Source organism: Pristiophorus japonicus, chromosome 16, assembly GCF_044704955.1.
Source record: "Pristiophorus japonicus isolate sPriJap1 chromosome 16, sPriJap1.hap1, whole genome shotgun sequence".
Lineage (NCBI taxonomy): Eukaryota > Metazoa > Chordata > Chondrichthyes > Pristiophoridae > Pristiophorus > Pristiophorus japonicus.
In genome coordinates, this window is record NC_091992.1 from 137,855,493 (window position 1) to 137,874,688 (window position 19,196).

The window sequence follows — 19,196 nt, forward strand, 5'->3', positions numbered from 1 at the left end:
AGCCAATCAATGGCTCCTATTATTCAAACTCATTTGGTGCCTTTAGGAAAATTCTAGAAATGGTGACAGGGTCAATGGAGAGGAGATAAGCAGATGATACAGAGAGACAGGTCAGTGAGCCAGAGCATGTGGAGGGGAGGCCCGGGTCAGTACAGGTGGAGGGGAGGCCCTGGTCAGTACAGGTGGAGGGGAGGCCCTGGTCAGTACAGGTGGAGGGGAGGCCCTGGTCAGTACAGGTGGAGGGGAGGCCCTGGTCAGTACAGGTGGAGGGGAGGCCCTGGTCAGTAGAGGTGGAGGGGAGGCCCTGGTCAGTACAGGTGGAGGGGAGCCCCGGGTCAGTACAGGTGGAGGGGAGGCCCGGGTCAGTACAGGTGGAGGGGAGGCCCGGGTCAGTACAGGTGGAGGGGAGGCACAGTTTAACACAGCAGATGTCTGTTTTTATTTGAAATCCTGCTCAGGAACATTGCGAGTGAGTGAGCAGCCAATGATTGGAGGTCTGATTGACGTCAGATCATCAAATCCCAATGGCTAATCTGCTGTCAGTGAACTGTAAGCAGCAGGTCGACAGGAAAACAATTGGATTTGTTCTGGAGACACTCGGGTCAGTGAGGACTAGAATGTGTCGCAGAAACAGTGCAAGGAGTCAGTCGTGGGCCGGTCTCACTGGGAACAGCTGGGTCACACAATTTCTCATCATCAGCATATGCAGTCCCTCGAAATCTTGGAAGACTTGCTCCCACTCCAAAAGTGAGTTCTCAGGTGAATGAACAATTCAATGTGAGAATTACAGTCGCTGTCGCAGATGAGACAGACAGTGATTGAAGGAAAGGGTGGGTGGGACAGGTTTTCCGCACGCTCCTTCCACTGTCTGCGTTTGGTTTCTGCATGCTCTCGGCGATGGGACTCGAGGTGCTCAATGACCTCCCGGATGCTCTTCCTCCACTTAGGGTAGTCTTTGGCCAGGGGCTGCTAGGTGTCAGCGGGGATGTTACACTTTATCAAGGAGGCTTGGAGGGTGCCCTTGAAACGTTTCCTTTGCCCACCTGGGGCTTGCTTGCCATGTAGAAGTTAGAAACATAGAAAATAAGTGCAGGAGTAGGCAATTTGGCACTTCGAGCCTGCACCGCCATTCAATAAGATCATGGCTGATCATTCCCTCAGTACCCCTTTCCTGCTTTCTCTCCATACTCCTTGATCCCTTTAGTCGTAAGGGCCATATCTAACTCCCTCTTGAATATATCCAATGAACTGGCATCAACAACTCTCTGCGGCAGAGAATTACACAGGTTAACAACTCTCCGAGTGAAGAAGTTTCTCCTCATCTCAGTCCTAAATGGCCTACCCCTTATCATAAGACTAAGTCCCCTGGTTCTGGACTTCCTCAACATCGGGAACGTTCTTCCCGCCTCTAACTTGTCCAGTCCCATCAGCATCTTACACGTTTCTATGAAATCCCTTCTCATCCTTCTAAACGCCAGTGAATAAAGGCCCAGTTGATCCAGTCTCTCCTCATATGACAGTTCAGCCATCCCTGGAATCAGTCTGGTGAACCTTCGCTGCATTTCCTCAATAGCAAGAACGTTCTTCCTCAGTTTAGGAGACCAAAACTGAGCACAATATTCCAGGTGAGGCCTCACCAAGGCCCTGTACAATTGCAGTAAGACCTGCCTGCTCCTATATTCAAATCCCCTAGCTATGAAGGCCAACATACCATTTGCCTTCTTCACCGCCTGCTGTACCTGCATGCCAACTTTCAATGACTGATGAACCATGACACCCAGATCTCGTTGCACCTCCCCTTTTCCTAATCTGCCGCCATCCAGATAATATTCTGCCTTCGTGTTTTTGCCCCAAAATGGATAACCTCACATTTATCCACATTATACTGCATCTGCCATGCATTTGGCCACTCACCTAACCTGTCCAAATCAACCTGCAGCCTCTTAGCATCCTCCTCACAGCTCACACCGCCACCCAGTTTAGTGTCATCTGCAAACTTGGAGATATTACACTCAATTCCTTCATCCAAATCATTTATGTATATTGTAAAGAGCTGGGGCCCCAGCACTGAGCCCTGCGGCACCCCACTAGTCACTGCCTGCCATTCTGAAAAGGACCCGTTTATCCCGACTCTCTGCTTCCTGTCTGCCAACCAGTTCTCTATCCACGTCAGTACATTACCCCCAATACCATGCGCTTTGATTTTGCACACCAGTCTCTTGTGCAGGGCCTTGTCAAAAACTTTTTGAAAGTCCAAATACACCACATCCACTGGTTCTCCCTTGTCCACTCTGTTAGTTACATCCTCAAAAAATTTCAGAAGATTCGTCAAGCATAAATCCATGCTGACTCGGTCCGATCCTGTCACTGCTTTCCAAATGCGCTGCTATTTCATCCTTAATGATTGATTCCAACTTTTCCCCCACTACTGATGTCAGGCCAATCAGTCTATAATTACCCGTTTTCTCTCTCCCTCCTTTTTTAAAAAGTGGTGTTACATTAGCTACCCTCCAGTCCATAGGAACTGATCCAGAGTCGATAGACTGTTGGAAAATTACCACCAATGCATCCACTATTTCCAGGGCCACTTCCTTAAGTACTCTGGGATGCAGACTATCAGGCCCCAGGGATTGAGAAACAGAGAAAAATAGAAAATAGGTGCAGGAGTAGGCTATTCGGCCCTTCTAGCCTGCACCGCCATTCAATGAGTTCATGGCTGAACATGCAACTTCAGTACCCCATTCCTGCTTTCTCGCCATACCCCTTGATCCCCCTAGTAGTAAGGACTTCATCTAACTCCTTTTTGAATATCTTTAGTGAAGTGGCCTCAACAACTTTCTGTGGTAGAGAATTCCACAGGTTCACCACTCTCTGGGTGAAAAGGGTTTCTCCTCATCTCGGTCCTAAATGGCTTACCCCTTATCCTTAGACTGTGACCCCTGGTTCTGGACTTCCCCAACATTGGGAATATTCTTCCTGCATCTAACCTGTCTAAACCCATCAGAATTTTAAACGTTTCTATGAGGTCCCCTCTCATTCTTCTGAACTCCAGTGAATAAAAGCCCAGTTGATCCAGTCTTTCTTGATAGGTCAGTCCCGCCATCCCGGGAATCATTCTGGTGAACCTTCACTGCACTCCCTCAATAGCAAGAATGTCCTTCCTCAAGTTAGGAGACCAAAGCTGTACACAATACTCCAGGTGTGGCCTCACCAAGGCCCTGTACAACTGTAGCAACACCTCCCTGCCCCTGTACTCAAATCCCCTCGCTATGAAGGCCAACATGCCATTTGCTTTCTTAACCGCCTGTTGTACCTGCATGCCAACCTTCAATGACTGATGTACCATGACACCCAGGTCTCGTTGCACCTCCCCTTTTCCTAATCTGTCACCATTCAGATAATAGTCTGTCTATCTGTTTTTACCACCAAAGTGGATAACCTCACATTTATCCACATTATACTTCATCTGCCATGCATTTGCCCACTCACCTAACCTATCCAAGTCACTCTGCAGCCTCATAGCATCCTCCTCGCAGCTCACACTGCCACCCAACTTAGTGTCATCCGCAAATTTGGAGATACTACACTTAATCCCCTCGTCTAAATCATTAATGTACAATGTAAACAGCTGGGGCCCCAGCACAGAACCTTGTGGTACCCCACTAGCCACTGCCTGCCATTCTGAAAAGTACCCATTTACTCCTACTATTTGCTTCCTCTCTGACAACAAGTTCTCAATCCATGTCAGCACACTACCCTCAATCCCATGTGCTTTAACTTTGCACATTAATCTCTTGTGTGGGACCTTGTCGAAAGCCTTCTGAAAGTCCAAATATACCACATCAACTGGTTCTCCCTTGTCCACTCTACTGGAAACATCCTCAAAAAATGCCAGAAGATTTGTCAAGCATGATTTCCCTTTCACAAATCCATGCTGACTTGGACCTATCATGTCACCTCTTTCCAAATGCGCAGCTATGACATCCTTAATAATTGATTCCATCATTTTACCCACTACTGAGGTCGGGCTGACCGGTCTATAATTGCCTGTTTTCTCTCTCCCTCCTTTTTTAAAAAGTGAGGTTACCCTCCACTCGATCGGCCTTCAACCCCATCAATTTCCCTAACACAATTTCCCGCCTAATAAGGATATCCTTCAGTTCCTCCTTCTCACTAGACCCACTGTACCCTAGCACATTCGGAAGGTTATTTGTGTCTTCCTTCGTGAAGACAGAACCAAAGTATTTGTTCAACTGGTCTGCCATTTCTTTGTTCCCCATTATAAATTCACCTGAATCCGACTGCAAGGGACCTATGTTTGTTTTCACTAATCTTTTTCTCTTCACATATCTATAGAAGCTTCTGCAGTCAGTTTTTATGTTCCCTGCAAGCTTCCTCTCATACTCTATTTCCTCCCTCTTAATTAAACCCTTTGTCCTCCTTTGTTGAATTCTAAATTTCTCCCACTCCTCAGGTTTGTTGCTTTTTCTGGCCAATTTATATGCCTCTTCCTTGGATTTAACATTATCCTTAATTTCCCTTGTAAGCCACGGTTGAGCCACCTTCCCCGTTTTATTTTTACTCCAGACAGGGATGTATAATTGCTGAAGTTCACTCATGTGATCTTTAAATGTTTGCCATTGCCTATCCACCGTCAACCCTTTAAGTATCCTTTGCCAGTCTATTCTAGCCAATTCATCCCTCATACCATCAAAGTTACCTTTCCTTAAGTTCAGGACCCTAGTTTCCAAATTAACTGTGTCACTCTCCACCTTAATAAAGAATTCTACCATATTATGGTCACTCTTCCCCAAGGGGCCTCGCACAATAAGATTGCTAATTAGTCCCTTCTCATTACACATCACCCAGTCTAGGATGGCCAGCTCTCTAGTTGGTTCCTCGACATATTGGTCTAGGAAACCATCCCTAATACACTCCAGGAAATCCTCCTCCACCACATTGCTACCAGTTTGGTTAGCCCAATCAATAAGTAGATTAAAGTCGCCCATGATAACTGCTGTCCCTTTATTGCACACATCCCTAATTTCTTGTTTGATGCTGTCCCCAACCTCACTACTACTGTTTGGTGGTCTGTACACAATTCCCACTAGCGTTTTCTGCCCTTTGGTATTCCGCAGTGCCACCCATACCGATTCCACATCATCCAGGCTCATGTCCCTCCTTACTATTGCATTAATTTCCTCTTTAACCAGCAACGCCACCCCGCCTCCTTTTCCTCTCTGCCTATCCTTCCTAAATGTTGAATACCCTTGGATGTTGAGTTCCCAGCCTTGGTCACCCTGGAGCCATGTCTCCGTGATGCCAATTACATGATATCCATTAACTGCTGTCTGCGCCGAGTAGAGCACTTGCTTTGGGAGTCTCGTGTCGGGCATGTGGATGATGTGGCCCGCCCGACGGAGCTGGTCGAGTGTGGTCAGCGCTTCGATGCTGGGGATTTTGGCCTGAGCGAAAACACTGACGTTGGTGCATCTGTCCTCCCAGGGGATTTGCAGGATCTTGCGGAGGCAGCGCTGGTGGTAGTTCTCCAGCGCTTTGATGTGTCTTCTGTATATAGTCCACGTCTCTGAGTCATATAGGAACGCCATTTTTATGGCTCACAGAAATCACAGAGGTTTTGCCCATTGCAAGAATACCTCATTAATGAGCCAGAACCTTTTGCACCTCAACACTGCCAATACTGCCCGAAGTCTGTGCCCCAGCCCCTGATCACACCCCCTTCCTGGACTCACCATCAATCAATCAGAGTGTCTGTAGAGCTTCAATGGACTGTCCAACATCTGTTAGCTTCAAACCACAACACTGCTGACTCCTACCCGTAAAATATCCCCCTGCTCCTCCCCCACCCCCAGTCTCTGGCTGCACCCTCCCACATTCCAACCTTCCCACTATGGCAGCTCCAATTGCTGGCTTCATAACAAATTGGCCCCAAAATCTGGATGGGGGAAATCTTGGGGAAATCTTGGGGAAATCTCTACCTCTGACCCTGGGAAGGGAAGAGAGAGTCCGCCTCCACCCCCAGAAAAAAGATACAGCAACTGCCCCCCCTCCCCGCATTCATCCTCCCCCTCCCGCAACCCTCCCCACCACACACCCCGCCTCCCCTCTCCTCCCCCCCTCCCCTCTCTCCTCTCCTCTCCCCTCTCCTCCCCCCTCTCTCCTCTCCCGTACCCCTCCTTCCACCCCTCTCCCCTCCACCCCCATCTCCACCTCCCCACTCCACCATCTCCCCCCTACCCCCATCTCCCCCCCCTCTACCCCCATCTCCCCCGCTACCCCAATCTCCCCCCTCCATCTCCCCCCTCCCCCCACCCCCCCACCACCCTCCTCCCATCTTCCCCAATCCCCCTCCACCCTCCTCCCACCTTCCCCCATCCCCCTCCTCCGCACCTTCCCCCCCACCCCTTTTCACACCGTCCCCTCACCCACCTTCCCCTCCCCACCCCTCTTCCCACCTTCCCTTCCCCCCCTCCTCCTCCCACCTTCCCTCCCCCCCCTCCTCTTCCCACCTTCCCCTCCCCCCCTCCTCTTCCCACCTTCCCCTCCCCCTCTTTCCACCTTCCCCCCCCTGTATGTACCTCTGCTCTGTACGGAAGGATAATCGCACTCGCCAAGTTGCCTATAATTCCACTCAGGATGTAGATGATTGAAATACGCAGCAAACCCGCCAACTTCTCTAGGTCCCGAAGAATAGTCATCTGGAAAAGCACAGATACCAGGCAGTGGATGATCCTGGAGGAGAGTGGGGGAAGAATGAGAGAGCAAAAAGGAGAGGGAGAGAGAGAGAAAGAGAGAGAGAGAGAGAGAGAGAGAGAGAGAGAGAGAAGGCAAGAGATAACCCCCGACATATAAACCACACCCAAAATGAGATGAAATATAATGTTCCATTTTTGTTTGGGATATTTCGGCAAGTTATATTTTTTAAAGAGAGATTCTGAACATTTACACAACACAACAGGATTCGAACACAATATATAGTTACACAGACACAGGCCATTCAGCCCCAGCGCTCCGTGCCGGGGTTTATGCTCCACACCAGCCTCCTCCCACGCCTCTCCATCTCACCCCATCAGCAAATCCTTCTATTCCTTTCTCTCTCGTGTGTTTATCCAGTTTCTCCTTAAATGCATCTCTGCTATTCTCCTCGACCACTATGTGGTAGCAAGTTCCACATTCTCATCAATCTCTGGGTCAAGAAGTTTCTCCTGAATTACCCATTGGATTTATTAATAACTATCTTATATTTATGGCCCCTAGTTCTGGTCTCGTCCATAAATGAAAACATCTTCTCTACATTTAAACTATCAAACCCCTTTCATAGTCTTAAAGTGGGTCATCCCTCAATCTTCTCCTGCCTGTTCAATTTTTCCGGTTCTGCTATCATTGTAGTAAATGTTTGCACCTTCTCCAGTGCCTCTATATCCTGTTTATAATATGGAGACTAGAACTATTCACAGAACTCCAAAAGTGGTCTAACCAAGGTTCGATACCAGTTGAACATAACTTCTCTGCTTTTCTATTCTATTCCTCCAGAAATGAACCCCAGAACTGGGTTTGCTTTTTATGGCCTTATTAACCTGCGTCGCTGCTTTTAGTGATCGGTGTATTGTACCCCCAGATTCCTGAGATGAAGGGGTTGTCTTATGAAGAAAGGTTGAGTAGGTTGGGCCTATACTCATTGGAGTTTAGAAGACTGAGAGATGATCTTATTGAAACATACAAGATTATGTGGGGGCTCGACAAGATAGATGCAAAGAAGATATTTCCCCTCGTGGGGGAATCTAGAACTAGGGGGCAGAATAAGGGGTCGCCCATTTAAAATGGAGATGAGGAATTTCTTCTCTCAGAGGATTGTGAATCTTTGGAATTCTCTACCCCAGAGAGCTGTGGAGGCTGGGTCATTGAATATATTTAAGATGGGGATAGATTTTTGAACAATAAGGGAGCGGGCAGGGAAGTGGAGTTGAGGCCAAGATCAGATCAGCCGTGATCTTATTGAATGGCGGAGCAGGCTCGAGGGCCTGATAGCCGATTCCTGCTCCTATTTCTTATGTTCTTATCCATCTGTTCCTCTACTCCATTTAGACACTTATTTTCCAAGGAGTATGTGACCTCTTATTCTTCCTACCAAAATGTACCACCTCAGACTTATCAATACTGAAGTTCATTTGGCAATTACACGCCCATTATGTGAGTTTATTGCCTCCTTGTATTTTGTTGTAGTGCTCCTCTGTAGTAACTGCATTCCCTAATTTTGGAACATAATTAGGAGCATGAATAGGCCATTCGGCCCATCGAGCCAGCTCCGCCATTCAACGAGATCATGACTGATCTTCTACCTCAACTCCACTTTCCTGCACTGTCCCCATATCCCTTGATTCCCTTAATATCTAAAAATCTATTGATTTCAGTCTTGAATAGATTCAAAGACTGAGCCTCCACAGCCCTCTGGGGCAGAGAATTCCAAAGATTCACCACCCTCTCAGTGAACAAATTTCTCCTCATCTCAGTCCTAAATGGCCGATCCCTTATTCTGAGACTGTGACCACTGGTTCTAGATTCTCCACAGGAAACATCCACCCTGCATCAAACAGGAAATTAGGGATGAGTGCAATAAAGGTACAGCAGTTATCATGGGTCACTTTAATCTACATATAGATTGGGCTAACCAAACTGGTAGCAATACTGTGGAGGAGAATTTCCTGGAGGGTAAGTGATTGGCTGGTGATTGGTGAGTAGTTTTTCTTTTTTCTCTTCTATATCAGTGAGTAACTTTTAACACTGTTGCCAATTTAAGTGTATATAAGGGTTAAGTCATGGCAGGAGAGCTCGGTCGGGTGTTATGCTCCTCCTGTACCATGTGGGAACTCAGGGACACTTCCGGTGTCCCTGACGATTACGTGTGCGGGAAGTGTATCCGCCTCCAGCTCCTGACAGACCGCGTTGCGGAGTTGGAGCTGAGGGTGGATTCACTCTGGAGCATCCACGATGCTGAGAATGACGTGAGTATCACGTGTAGCGAGTTGGTCATACCACAGGGAAAGGGTCCACAGCCAGATAGGGAATGGAAGACCAACAGGAAGAGCAGTGCAAGGAAGGTAGTGCAGGAGTCCCCTGTGGTCATCCCCCTGCAAAACAGATACACTGCTTTGGGTACTGTTGAGGGGGATGACTCATCAGGGGAGGGCAGCAGCAGCCAAGTTCATGGCACCGTGGCTGGCTCTGCTGCACAGGAGGGCAGGAAAAAGAGTGGGAGAGCAATAGTGATTGGGGATTCAATGGTGAGGGGAATAGATAGGCGTTTCTGCGGCCGCAACCGAGACTCCAGGATGGTATGTTGCCTCCCTGGTGCAAGGGTCAAGGATGTCTCGGAGCGGGTGCAGGACATTCTAAAAAGGGAGGGAGAACAGCCAGTTGTCGTGGTGCACATTGGTACCAACGACATAGGTAAAAAGAGGGATGAGGTCCTACGAAACGAATTTAAGGAGCTAGGAGCTAAATTAAAAAGTAGGACCTCAAAAGTAGTAATCTCGGGATTGCTACCAGTGCCACGTGATAGTCAGAGTAGGAATCGCAGGATAGCGCAGAGGAATACGTGGCTTGAGCAGTGGTGCAACAGGGAGGGATTCAAATTCCTGGGGCATTGGAACCGGTTCTGGGGGAGGTGGGACCAGTACAAACCGGACGGTCTGCACCTGGGCAGGACCGGAACCAATGTCCTAGGGGGAGTGTTTGCTAGTGCTGTTGGGGAGGATTTAAACTGATATGGCAGGGGGATGGGAACCAATGCAGGGAGACAGAGGGAAACAAAAAGGAGGCAAAAGCAAAAGACAGAAAGGAGATGAGGAAAAGTGGAGGGCAGAGAAACCCAAGGCAAAGAACAAAAAGGGCCACTGTACAGCAAAATTCTAAAAGGACAAAGGGTGTTAAAAGAACAAGCCTGAAGGCTTTGTGTCTTAATGCAAGGAGTATCCGCAATAAAGTGGATGAATTAACTGTGCAAATAGATGTTAACAAATATGATGTGATTGGGATTACGGAGACGTGGCTCCAGGATGATCAGGGCTGGGAACTCAACATCCAGGGGTATTCAACATTCAGGAAAGATAGAATAAAAGGAAAAGGAGGTGGGGTAGCATTGCTGGTTAAGGAGCAAATTAAGGCAATAGTTCGGAAGGACATTAGCTTGGATGATGTGGAATCTATTTGGGTAGAGCTGCAGAATACCAAAGGACAAAAAACGTTTGTGGGAGTTGTGTACAGACCTCCAAACAGTAGTAGTGATGTTGGGGAGGGCATCAAACATGAAATTAGGGGTGCGTGCAATAAAGGTGCAGCAGTTATAATGGGTGACTTTAATATGCACATAGATTGGGTTAACCAAACTGGAAGCAATACGGTAGAGGAGGATTTCCTGGAGTGCATAAGGGATGGTTTTTTAGACCAATATGTCGAGGAACCAACTAGGGGGGAGGCCATCTTAGACTGGGTGTTGTGTAATGAGAGAGGATTAATTAGCAATCTCATTGTGCGAGGCCCCTTGGGGAAGAGTGACCATAATATGGTGGAATTCTGCATTAGGATGGAGAATGAAACAGTTAATTCAGAGACCATGGTCCAGAACTTAAAGAAGGGTAACTTTGAAGGTATGAGGCGTGAATTGGCTAGGATAGATTGGCGAATGATACTGAAGGGGTTGACTGTGGATGGGCAATGGCAGACATTTAGAGACCGCATGGATGAACTACAACAATTGTACATTCCTGTCTGTCGTAAAAATAAAAAAGGGAAGGTGGCTCAACCGTGGCTATCAAGGGAAATCAGGGATAGCATTAAAGCCAAGGAAGTGGCATACAAATTGGCCAGAAATAGCAGAGAACCCGGGGACTGGGAGAAATTTAGAACTCAGCAGAGGAGGACAAAGGGTTTGATTAGGGCAGGGAAAATGGAGTTCGAGAAGAAGCTTGCAGGGAACATTAAGACGGATTGCAAAAGTTTCTATAGATATGTAAAGAGAAAAAGGTTAGTAAAGACAAACGTAGGTCCCCTGCAGTCAGAATCAGGGGAAGTCATAACGGGGAACAAAGAAATGGCGGACCAATTGAACAAGTACTTTGGTTCGGTATTCACTGAGGAGGACACAAACAACCTTCCGGATATAAAAGGGGTCGGAGGGTCTAGTAAGGAGGAGGAACTGAGGGAAATCCTTATTAGTCGGGAAATTGTGTTGGGGAAATTGATGGGATTGAAGGCCGATAAGTCCCCAGGGCCTGATGGACTGCATCCCAGAGTACTTAAGGAGGTGGCCTTGGAAATAGTGGATGCATTGACAGTCATTTTCCAACATTCCATTGACTCTGGATCAGTTCCTATGGAGTGGAGGGTAGCCAATGTAACCCCACTTTTTAAAAAAGGAGGGAGAGAGAAAACAGGGAATTACAGACCGGTCAGCCTGACACCGGTAGTGGGTAAAATGATGGAATCAATTATTAAGGATGTCATAGCTGCGCATTTGGAAAGAGGTAATATGATAGGTCCAAGTCAGCATGGATTTGTGAAAGGGAAATCATGCTTGACAAATCTTCTGGAATTTTTTGAGGATGTTTCCAGTAGAGTGGACAAGGGAGAACCAGTCGATGTGGTATATTTGGACTTTCAGAAGGCTTTCGACAAGGTCCCACACAAGAGATTAATGTGCAAAGTTAAAGCACATGGGATTGGGGGTAGTGTGCTGACATGGATTGAGAACTGGTTGTCAGACAGGAAGCAAAGAGTAGGAGTAAATGGGGACTTTTCAGAATGGCAGGCAGTGACTAGTGGGGTACTGCAAGGTTCTGTGCTGGGGCCCCAGCTGTTTACACTGTACATTAATGATTTAGACGAGGGGATTAAATGTAGTATCTCCAAATTTGCGGATGACACTAAGTTGGGTGGCAGTGTGTGCTGCAAGGAGGATTCTATGAGGCTGCAGAGCGACTTGGATAGGTTAGGTGAGTGGGCAAATGCATGGCAGATGAAGTATAATGTGGATAAATGTGAGGTTATCCACTTTGGTGGTAAAAACAGAGAGACAGTCTATTATCTGAATGGTGACAGATTAGGAAAAGGAGAGGTGCAACGAGACCTGGGTGTCATGGTACATCAGTCATTGAAGGTTGGCATGCAGGTACAGCAGGCGGTTAAGAAAGCAAATGGCATGTTGGCCTTCATAGCGAGGGGATTTGAGTACAAGGGCAGGGAGGTGTTGCTACAATTGTACAGGGCCTTGGTGAGGCCACACCTGGAGTATTGTGTACAGTTTTGGTCTCCTAACCTGAGGAAGGACATTCTTGCTATTGAGGGAGTGCAGCGAAGGTTCACCAGACTGATTCCCGGGATGGCGGGACTGACCTATCAAGAAAGACTGGATCAACTGGGCTTGTATTCACTGGAGTTCAGAAGAATGAGAGGGGACCTCATAGAAACGTTTAAAATTCTGACGGGGTTAGACAGGTTAGATGCAGGAAGAATGTTCCCAATGTTGGGGAAGTCCAGAACCAGGGGACACAGTCTAAGGATAAGGGGGAAGCCATTTAGGACTGAGATGAGGAGGAATTTCTTCACCCAGAGAGTGGTGAACCTGTGGAATTCTCTACCACAGAAAGTTGTTGAGGCCAATTCACTAAATATATTCAAAAAGGAGTTAGATGAAGTCCTTACTACTAGGGGAATCAAGGGGTATGGTGAGAAAGCAGGAATGGGGTACTGAAGTTGCATGTTCAGCCATGAACTCATTGAATAGCGGTGCAGGCTAGAAGGGCCGAATGGCCTACTCCTGCACCTATTTTCTATGTTTCTATGTTCTATGTTTCTATGTATTAGGGATGGTTTTCTCGGCCAATATGTCGAGGAACCACCTGGAGAGCAGGCCATCCTAGGCTGGGTGTTGTGTAATGAGAGAGGATTAATTAGCAATCTTGTCGTGTGAGGCCCCTTGGAGAAGAGTGCCCATAATATGGTAGAATTCTTCATTAAGATGGAGAGTGACAGTTAATTCAGAGACTAGGGTGCTGAATTTAAAGAAAGGTAACTTCAATCGTATGAGGCGTGAATTGGCAAGGCTAGACTGGCGAATGATACTTAAAGGGTTGACGGTGGATAGGCAATGGCAGACATTTAAATATCACATGGATGAACTTCAGCAATTGTACATCCCTGTCTGGCGTAAAAATAAAACGGGGAAGGTGGCTCAACCGTGGCTAACAAGGGAAATTAGGGATAGTGTTAAATCCAAGGAAGAGACTTATAAATTGGCCAGAAAAAGCAGCAAACCTGAGGATGCGGAGAATTTTATAATACAGCAGAGGAGGATACAGGGTTTAATTAGGAGGGGGAGCATAGAGTACGAGAGGAAGCTTGCTGGGAACATAAAAACTGACTGCAAAAGCTTCTATAGCTATGTGAAGAGAAGAAGAATAGTGAAGACAAACGTAGGTCCCTTGCAGCCAGATTCAGGTGAATTTATAATGGGAAACAAAGAAATGGCGGACTAGTTAAACAAATACTTTGGTTCTGTCTTCACGAAGGAAGACACAAATAACCTTCCGGAAATATTTAGGGACCAAAGTCTAGTGAGAAGGAGGAAATGAAGGAAATCCTTATTAGGCGGGAAATCGTGTTAGGGAAATTGATGGGATTGAAGGCCAATGAATCCCCGAGGCCTGATAGTCTGCATCCCAGAGTACTTAAGGAAGTAGCCCTAGAAATAGTGGATGCATTGGTGATCATTTTCCAACAGTCTATCGACTCTGGATCGGTTACTATGGACTGGAGGGTAGCTAATGTAACACCACCTTTTAAGAAGGGAGGGAGAGAGAAGGCGGGTAATTATAGATCGGTTAGTCTGACATCAGTAGTGAGGAAAATGTTGGAATCAATTATTAAGGATGAAATAGCAGCACATTTGGAAAGCAGTGACGGGATCGGACCAAGTCAGCATGGATTTATGAAAGGGAAATCATGCATGACAAAGCTTCTAGAATTTTTTGAGGATGCAACTAATAGAGTGGACAAGGGAGAACCAGTGGATGTGGTCTATTTGGACTTTCAAAAGGCTTTTGACAAGGTCCCACACAAGAGATGGATGTGCAAAATTAAAGCACATGGTATTGGGGGTAATGTACTTACGTGGATAGAGAACTGGTTGGCAGACAGTAAGCAGAGAGTCGGGATAAACGGGTCCTTTTCAGAATGGCAGGCAGTGACTAGTGGAGTGCAGCAGGGTTCAGTGCTGGGACCCCAGGTATTTACAATATACATTAATGATTTGGATGAGGGAATTGAGTGTAATATCTCCAAGTTTGCAGATGACACTAAGCTGGGGGGTGGTGTGAGCTGTGAGGAGGACGCTAAAAGGCTGCAGGGTGACTTGGACAGGTTAGGTGAGTGGGCAAATGAGTGGCAGATGCAGTATAACGTGGATAAATGTGAGATTATCCATTTTGGTGGCAAAAACACGAGGGCAGATTAGGAAATGGGGAGGTGCAACGAGACCTGGGTGTCATGGTACATCAGTCATTGAAAGTTGGCATGCAGGTGCAGCAGGTGGTGAAGAAGGCAAATGGTATGTTGGACTTCATAGCTAGGGGATTTGAGTTTTGGAGCAGGGAGGTCTTACTGCAGTTGTACAGGGCCTTAGTGAGGCCTCACCTGGAATATTGTGTTCAGTTTTGGTCTCCTAATCTGAGGAAGGACGTTCTTGCTATTGAGGGAGTGCAGCGAAGGTTCACCAGACTGATTCCCGGGATGGCAGGACTGACAAATGAGGAGAGACTGGATCAAATGGGCCTGTATTCACTGGAGTTTAGAAGGATAAGAGGGGATCTCATTGAAACATATAAAATTCTGATGGGACTGGACAGATCAGATGCAGGAAGAATGTCCCCAATGTTGGGGATGTCCAGAATCAGGTGACATATTCTAAAGATAAGAGGTGAGCCATTTAGGACTGAGATGAGGAGAAACTTCTTCACCGAGTTGAGGAGAAACTTCTTCACTGAGTTGTTAACCTGTGGAATTCCCTGCCGCAGAGAGTTGTTGATGCCAGTTCATTGGATATATTCAAGAGGGAGTTAGATATGGGCCTTACGGCTAAAGGGATTAAGGGGTATGGAGAGAAAGCAGGAAAGGGGTACTGAGATGATCAGCCATGATCTTATTGAATGGTGGTGCAGGCTCAAAGGGCCGAATGGCCTACTCCTGCACCTATTTTGTATGTTTCTATATTAATGATTTAGACAAAGGAATTGAATGTAATATCTCCAAGTTTGCAGATGACACTAAGCTGGGTGGCATTGTGAGCTGTGAGGAGGATGCTAAGAGGCTGCAGGGTGACTTGGACAGGTTAGGTGTGTGGGCAAATGCATGGCAGATGCAGTATAATGCGGATAAGTGTGAGGTTATCTACTTTGGTGGCAAAAACAGGAAGGCAGATTATTATCTGAATGGTGACAGATTAGTAAAAGGGGAGGTGCAACGAGACCTGGGTGTCATGGTACATCAGTCACTGAAAGTAGGCATGCAGGTACATCAGGCAGTTAAGGAAGCAAATGGCATGTTGGCCTTCATAGCGAGGGGATTTGAGTACAGGGGCAGGGAGGTACAACTGCAGTTGTACAGGGCCTTAGTGAGACCACACCTTGAGTATAGTGTGCAGTTTTGGTCTCCTAATCTGAGGAAGGACATTCTTGCTATTGAGGGAGTGCAGTGAAGACTCACCAGACTGATTCCTGGGATGGCAGGACTGACATATGAGGAGAGACTGTATCGACTAGGCTTATATCCACTGGAGTTTAGAAGAATGAGAGGGGATCTCATAGAAGCATCTAAAATTCTGATGGGATTGGACAGGTTAGATGCAGGAAGAATGTTCCCGATGTTGGGGATGTCCAGAACCAGGGGTCACAGTCTAAGGATAAGGGGTAAGCCATTTAGCACCGAGATGAGGAGAAACTTCTTCACTCAGAGAGTTGTTAACCTGTGGAATTCTCTACCACAGAAAGTTGTTGAGGCCAGTTCGTTGGATATATTCAAAAGGGAGTTAGATGTGGCCCTTACGGCTAAAGGGATCAAGGGGTATGGAGAGAAAGCAGGGATGGGATACTGAAGTTGCATGAACAGCCATGAGCATATTGAATGATAGTGCAGGCTCGAAGGGCCAAATTGCCTACTCCTGCACCTATTTTCTATGTTTCTATGGCCCAAGCACCGATCCTTGCGGCACCACACTAGTTACAGCCTGCCAACCCGAAAATGACTCGTTTATTCCTACTCTGTTTTCCGTCCATTAACCACCTCTTTCAAAACTCTATTTATTGGCTTTCAGACTCATTAATTTCTCCTGTAATTTTTTTTTTACTAATACTAATTTCTTTCAGTTCCTCATTCTCGTTGGACCCTTGGTTCTCCACCTTTTCCAGGAGGTTTTTTGTGTCTACTTCTGAGAAGACAGACACAAAGTATTTGTTTAATTTCTCTGCCATTTCCTTATTCCCCATTATAATTTCTCCTGTCTCAGCCTGAACGAGACCCACATTTACTTTCGCTAATCTTTTCCGTTTTAGGTATCTATAGAAGTCTGTTTTTATTTCTCTCGCTAGTTTACTCTCATATTCTATTTTCCCTTTCTTTATCAATTTCTTGGTCCTCTTTCGCTGATTTCTAAAATCCTCCCAATCCTCAGGCTTGCTGCTCTTTTGGCAACATTATAAGCCTCTTCCTTTGATCGAATACTGTCTTTAACTTCTCTTGTTAGCCCCGGTTGGACCACTTTTCCTGTGGGGTTTTTGTGCCTTAAAAGGGATGTATATTTGTTGTAAATTATTATTAATTCTTTAAATGCTAGCCATTGCTTGTCTACTGTCATACCTTTTAATGTAGTTTCCCAATCTTCCTTAGCCAATTCTCCCCTCATACCTACGTAGTTTCCTTTGTTTAGATTTAAGATCCTAGTTTCGGATTTAACTTAATCACTGTCAGAATCTCTCTGCTACAGGCTCACTGTCTGAATGTTCACTGTCAGAATTTCTCTGCTACAGGCTCACTGTAGCAGAGTTATTCTGACAGTGAACATCCAGACAGTGAGCCTATAGCAGAGAGATTCTGACAGTGAACATCCAGACAGTGAGCCTATAGCAGAGAGAGTCGTCAGTGAACATCCAGACAGTGAGCCTGTAGCAGAGAGAGTCGTCAGTGAACATCCAGACAGTGAACCTGTAGCAGAGAGAGTTGTCAGTGAACATCCAGACAGTGAGCCTGTAGCAGAGAGTCGTTAGTGAACATCCAGACAGTGAACCTGTAGCAGAGAGAGTCATCAGTGAACATCCAGACAGTGAACCTGTAGCAGAGAGATTCTGACAGTGAACATCCAGACAGTGAGCCTATAGCAGAGAGAGTTGTCAGTGAACATCCAGACAGTGAGCCTGTAGCAGAAAGAGTCGTCAGTGAACATCCAGACAGTGAGCCTGTAGCAGAGAGAGTCGTCAGTGAACATCCAGACAGTGAACCTGTAGCAGAGAGAGTCATCAGTGAACATCCAGACAGTGAGCCTGTAGCAGAGAGATTCTGACAGTGAACATCCAGACAGTGAGCCTATGGCAGAGATTCTGACAGTGAACATCCAGACAGTGAGCCTATAGCAGAGAGATTCTGACAGTGAACATCCAGACAGTGAGCCTATAGCAGAGAGATTCTGACAGTGAACATCCAGACAGTGAGCCTATAGCAGAGAGATTCTGACAGTGAACATCCAGATAGTGAGCCTATAGCAGAGAGAGTCATCAGTGAACATTCAGACAGTCAACCTGTAGCAGAGAGATTCTGACAGCGAACATCCAGACAGTGAGCCTGTAGCAGAGAGATTCTGACAGCGAACATCCAGACAGTGAGCCTGTAGCAGAGAGATTCTGACAGCGAACATCCAGACAGTGAGCCTGTAGCAGAGAGATTCTGACAGCGAACATCCAGACAGTGAGCCTGTAGCTGAGAGATTCTGACAGCGAACATCCAGACAGTGAGCCTGTAGCTGAGAGATTCTGACAGTGAACATCCAGACAGTGAGCCTGTAGCAGAGAGATTCTGACAGCGAACATCCAGACAGTGAGCCTGTAGCTGAGAGATTCTGACAGCGAACATCCAGACAGTGAGCCTGTAGCTGAGAGATTCTGACAGTGAACAAGCTAAATCCTGATCTTATTATGGTCACTCTTCCCGAAGGGCCCCTTTACTACAAGGATATTAATTAACCCTTTCTCATTCATAATACTACATCTAAAATAGCCTGCTCTCTAGTTGGTTCCTCAACATACTGATCTAGAAAACCATCTTGTATACATTCCATGAATTCGTCCTCTACACTTATTATTTGATGTCAGAAACACACAATTAACAAACAGCAATTGTCCATAAAAATCTTAGCTCTTACTTTGGACATTGCTTGGCGCCAGACAAATAGGGATTGACCATTACATGCGTATTGTGTGGATATTGTTCTTACCCAGCATGAAGGAAAAGGGAGAGCCAGAGCCTGTAGATCTGATCTGGAACATTTGGATTGAGGAATGGCAACAATCCACACACGTCATCCAGACAGTGAACCTGTAGCAGAGAGAGTCGTCAGTGAACATCCAGACAGTGAACCTGTAGCAGAGAGAGTCATCAGTGAACATCCAGACAGTGAACCTGTAGCAGAGAGAGTCGTCAGTGAACATCCAGACAGTGAACCTGTAGCAGAGAGAGTCATCAGTGAACATCTAGACAGTGAACCTGTAGCAGAGAGAGTCGTCAGTGAACATCCAGGCAGTGAACCTGTAGCAGAGAGTGTTATCAGTGAACATCCAGACAGTGAACCTGTAGCAGAGAGATTGTCAGTGAACATCCAGACAGTGAGCCTGTAGCAGAGAGATTGTGTCAGTGAACATCCAGACAGTGAGCCTGTATCAGAAAGATTGTCAGTGAACATCGAGACAGTGAGCCTGTAGCAGAGATTTGTCAGTGAATATCCAGACAGTGAGCCTGTAGCAGAGAGATTGTGTCAGTGAACATCGAGACAGTGAGCCTATAGCAGAGAGATTTGTCAGTGAATATCCAGACAGTGAGCCTGTAGCAGAGAGATTGTGTCAGTGAACATCGAGACAGTG

General features: G+C 46.6%; 1 protein-coding gene across 1 annotated transcript in view; it reads right to left on the bottom strand.

Moving 5' to 3' along the window:
• LOC139226237 (inactive rhomboid protein 2-like) overlaps positions 1-19,196 on the bottom strand; it is a 93,826-nt gene that overhangs the window by 2,350 nt on the left and 72,280 nt on the right. The window contains exons 15-16 of the mRNA XM_070856858.1: positions 18,554-18,654; positions 6,600-6,753 (exon numbers count right to left, since the gene is read on the bottom strand). Coding sequence (XP_070712959.1) covers positions 6,600-6,753; positions 18,554-18,654 — 255 coding nt within the window. The remainder of the gene's footprint in view (positions 1-6,599; positions 6,754-18,553; positions 18,655-19,196) is intronic.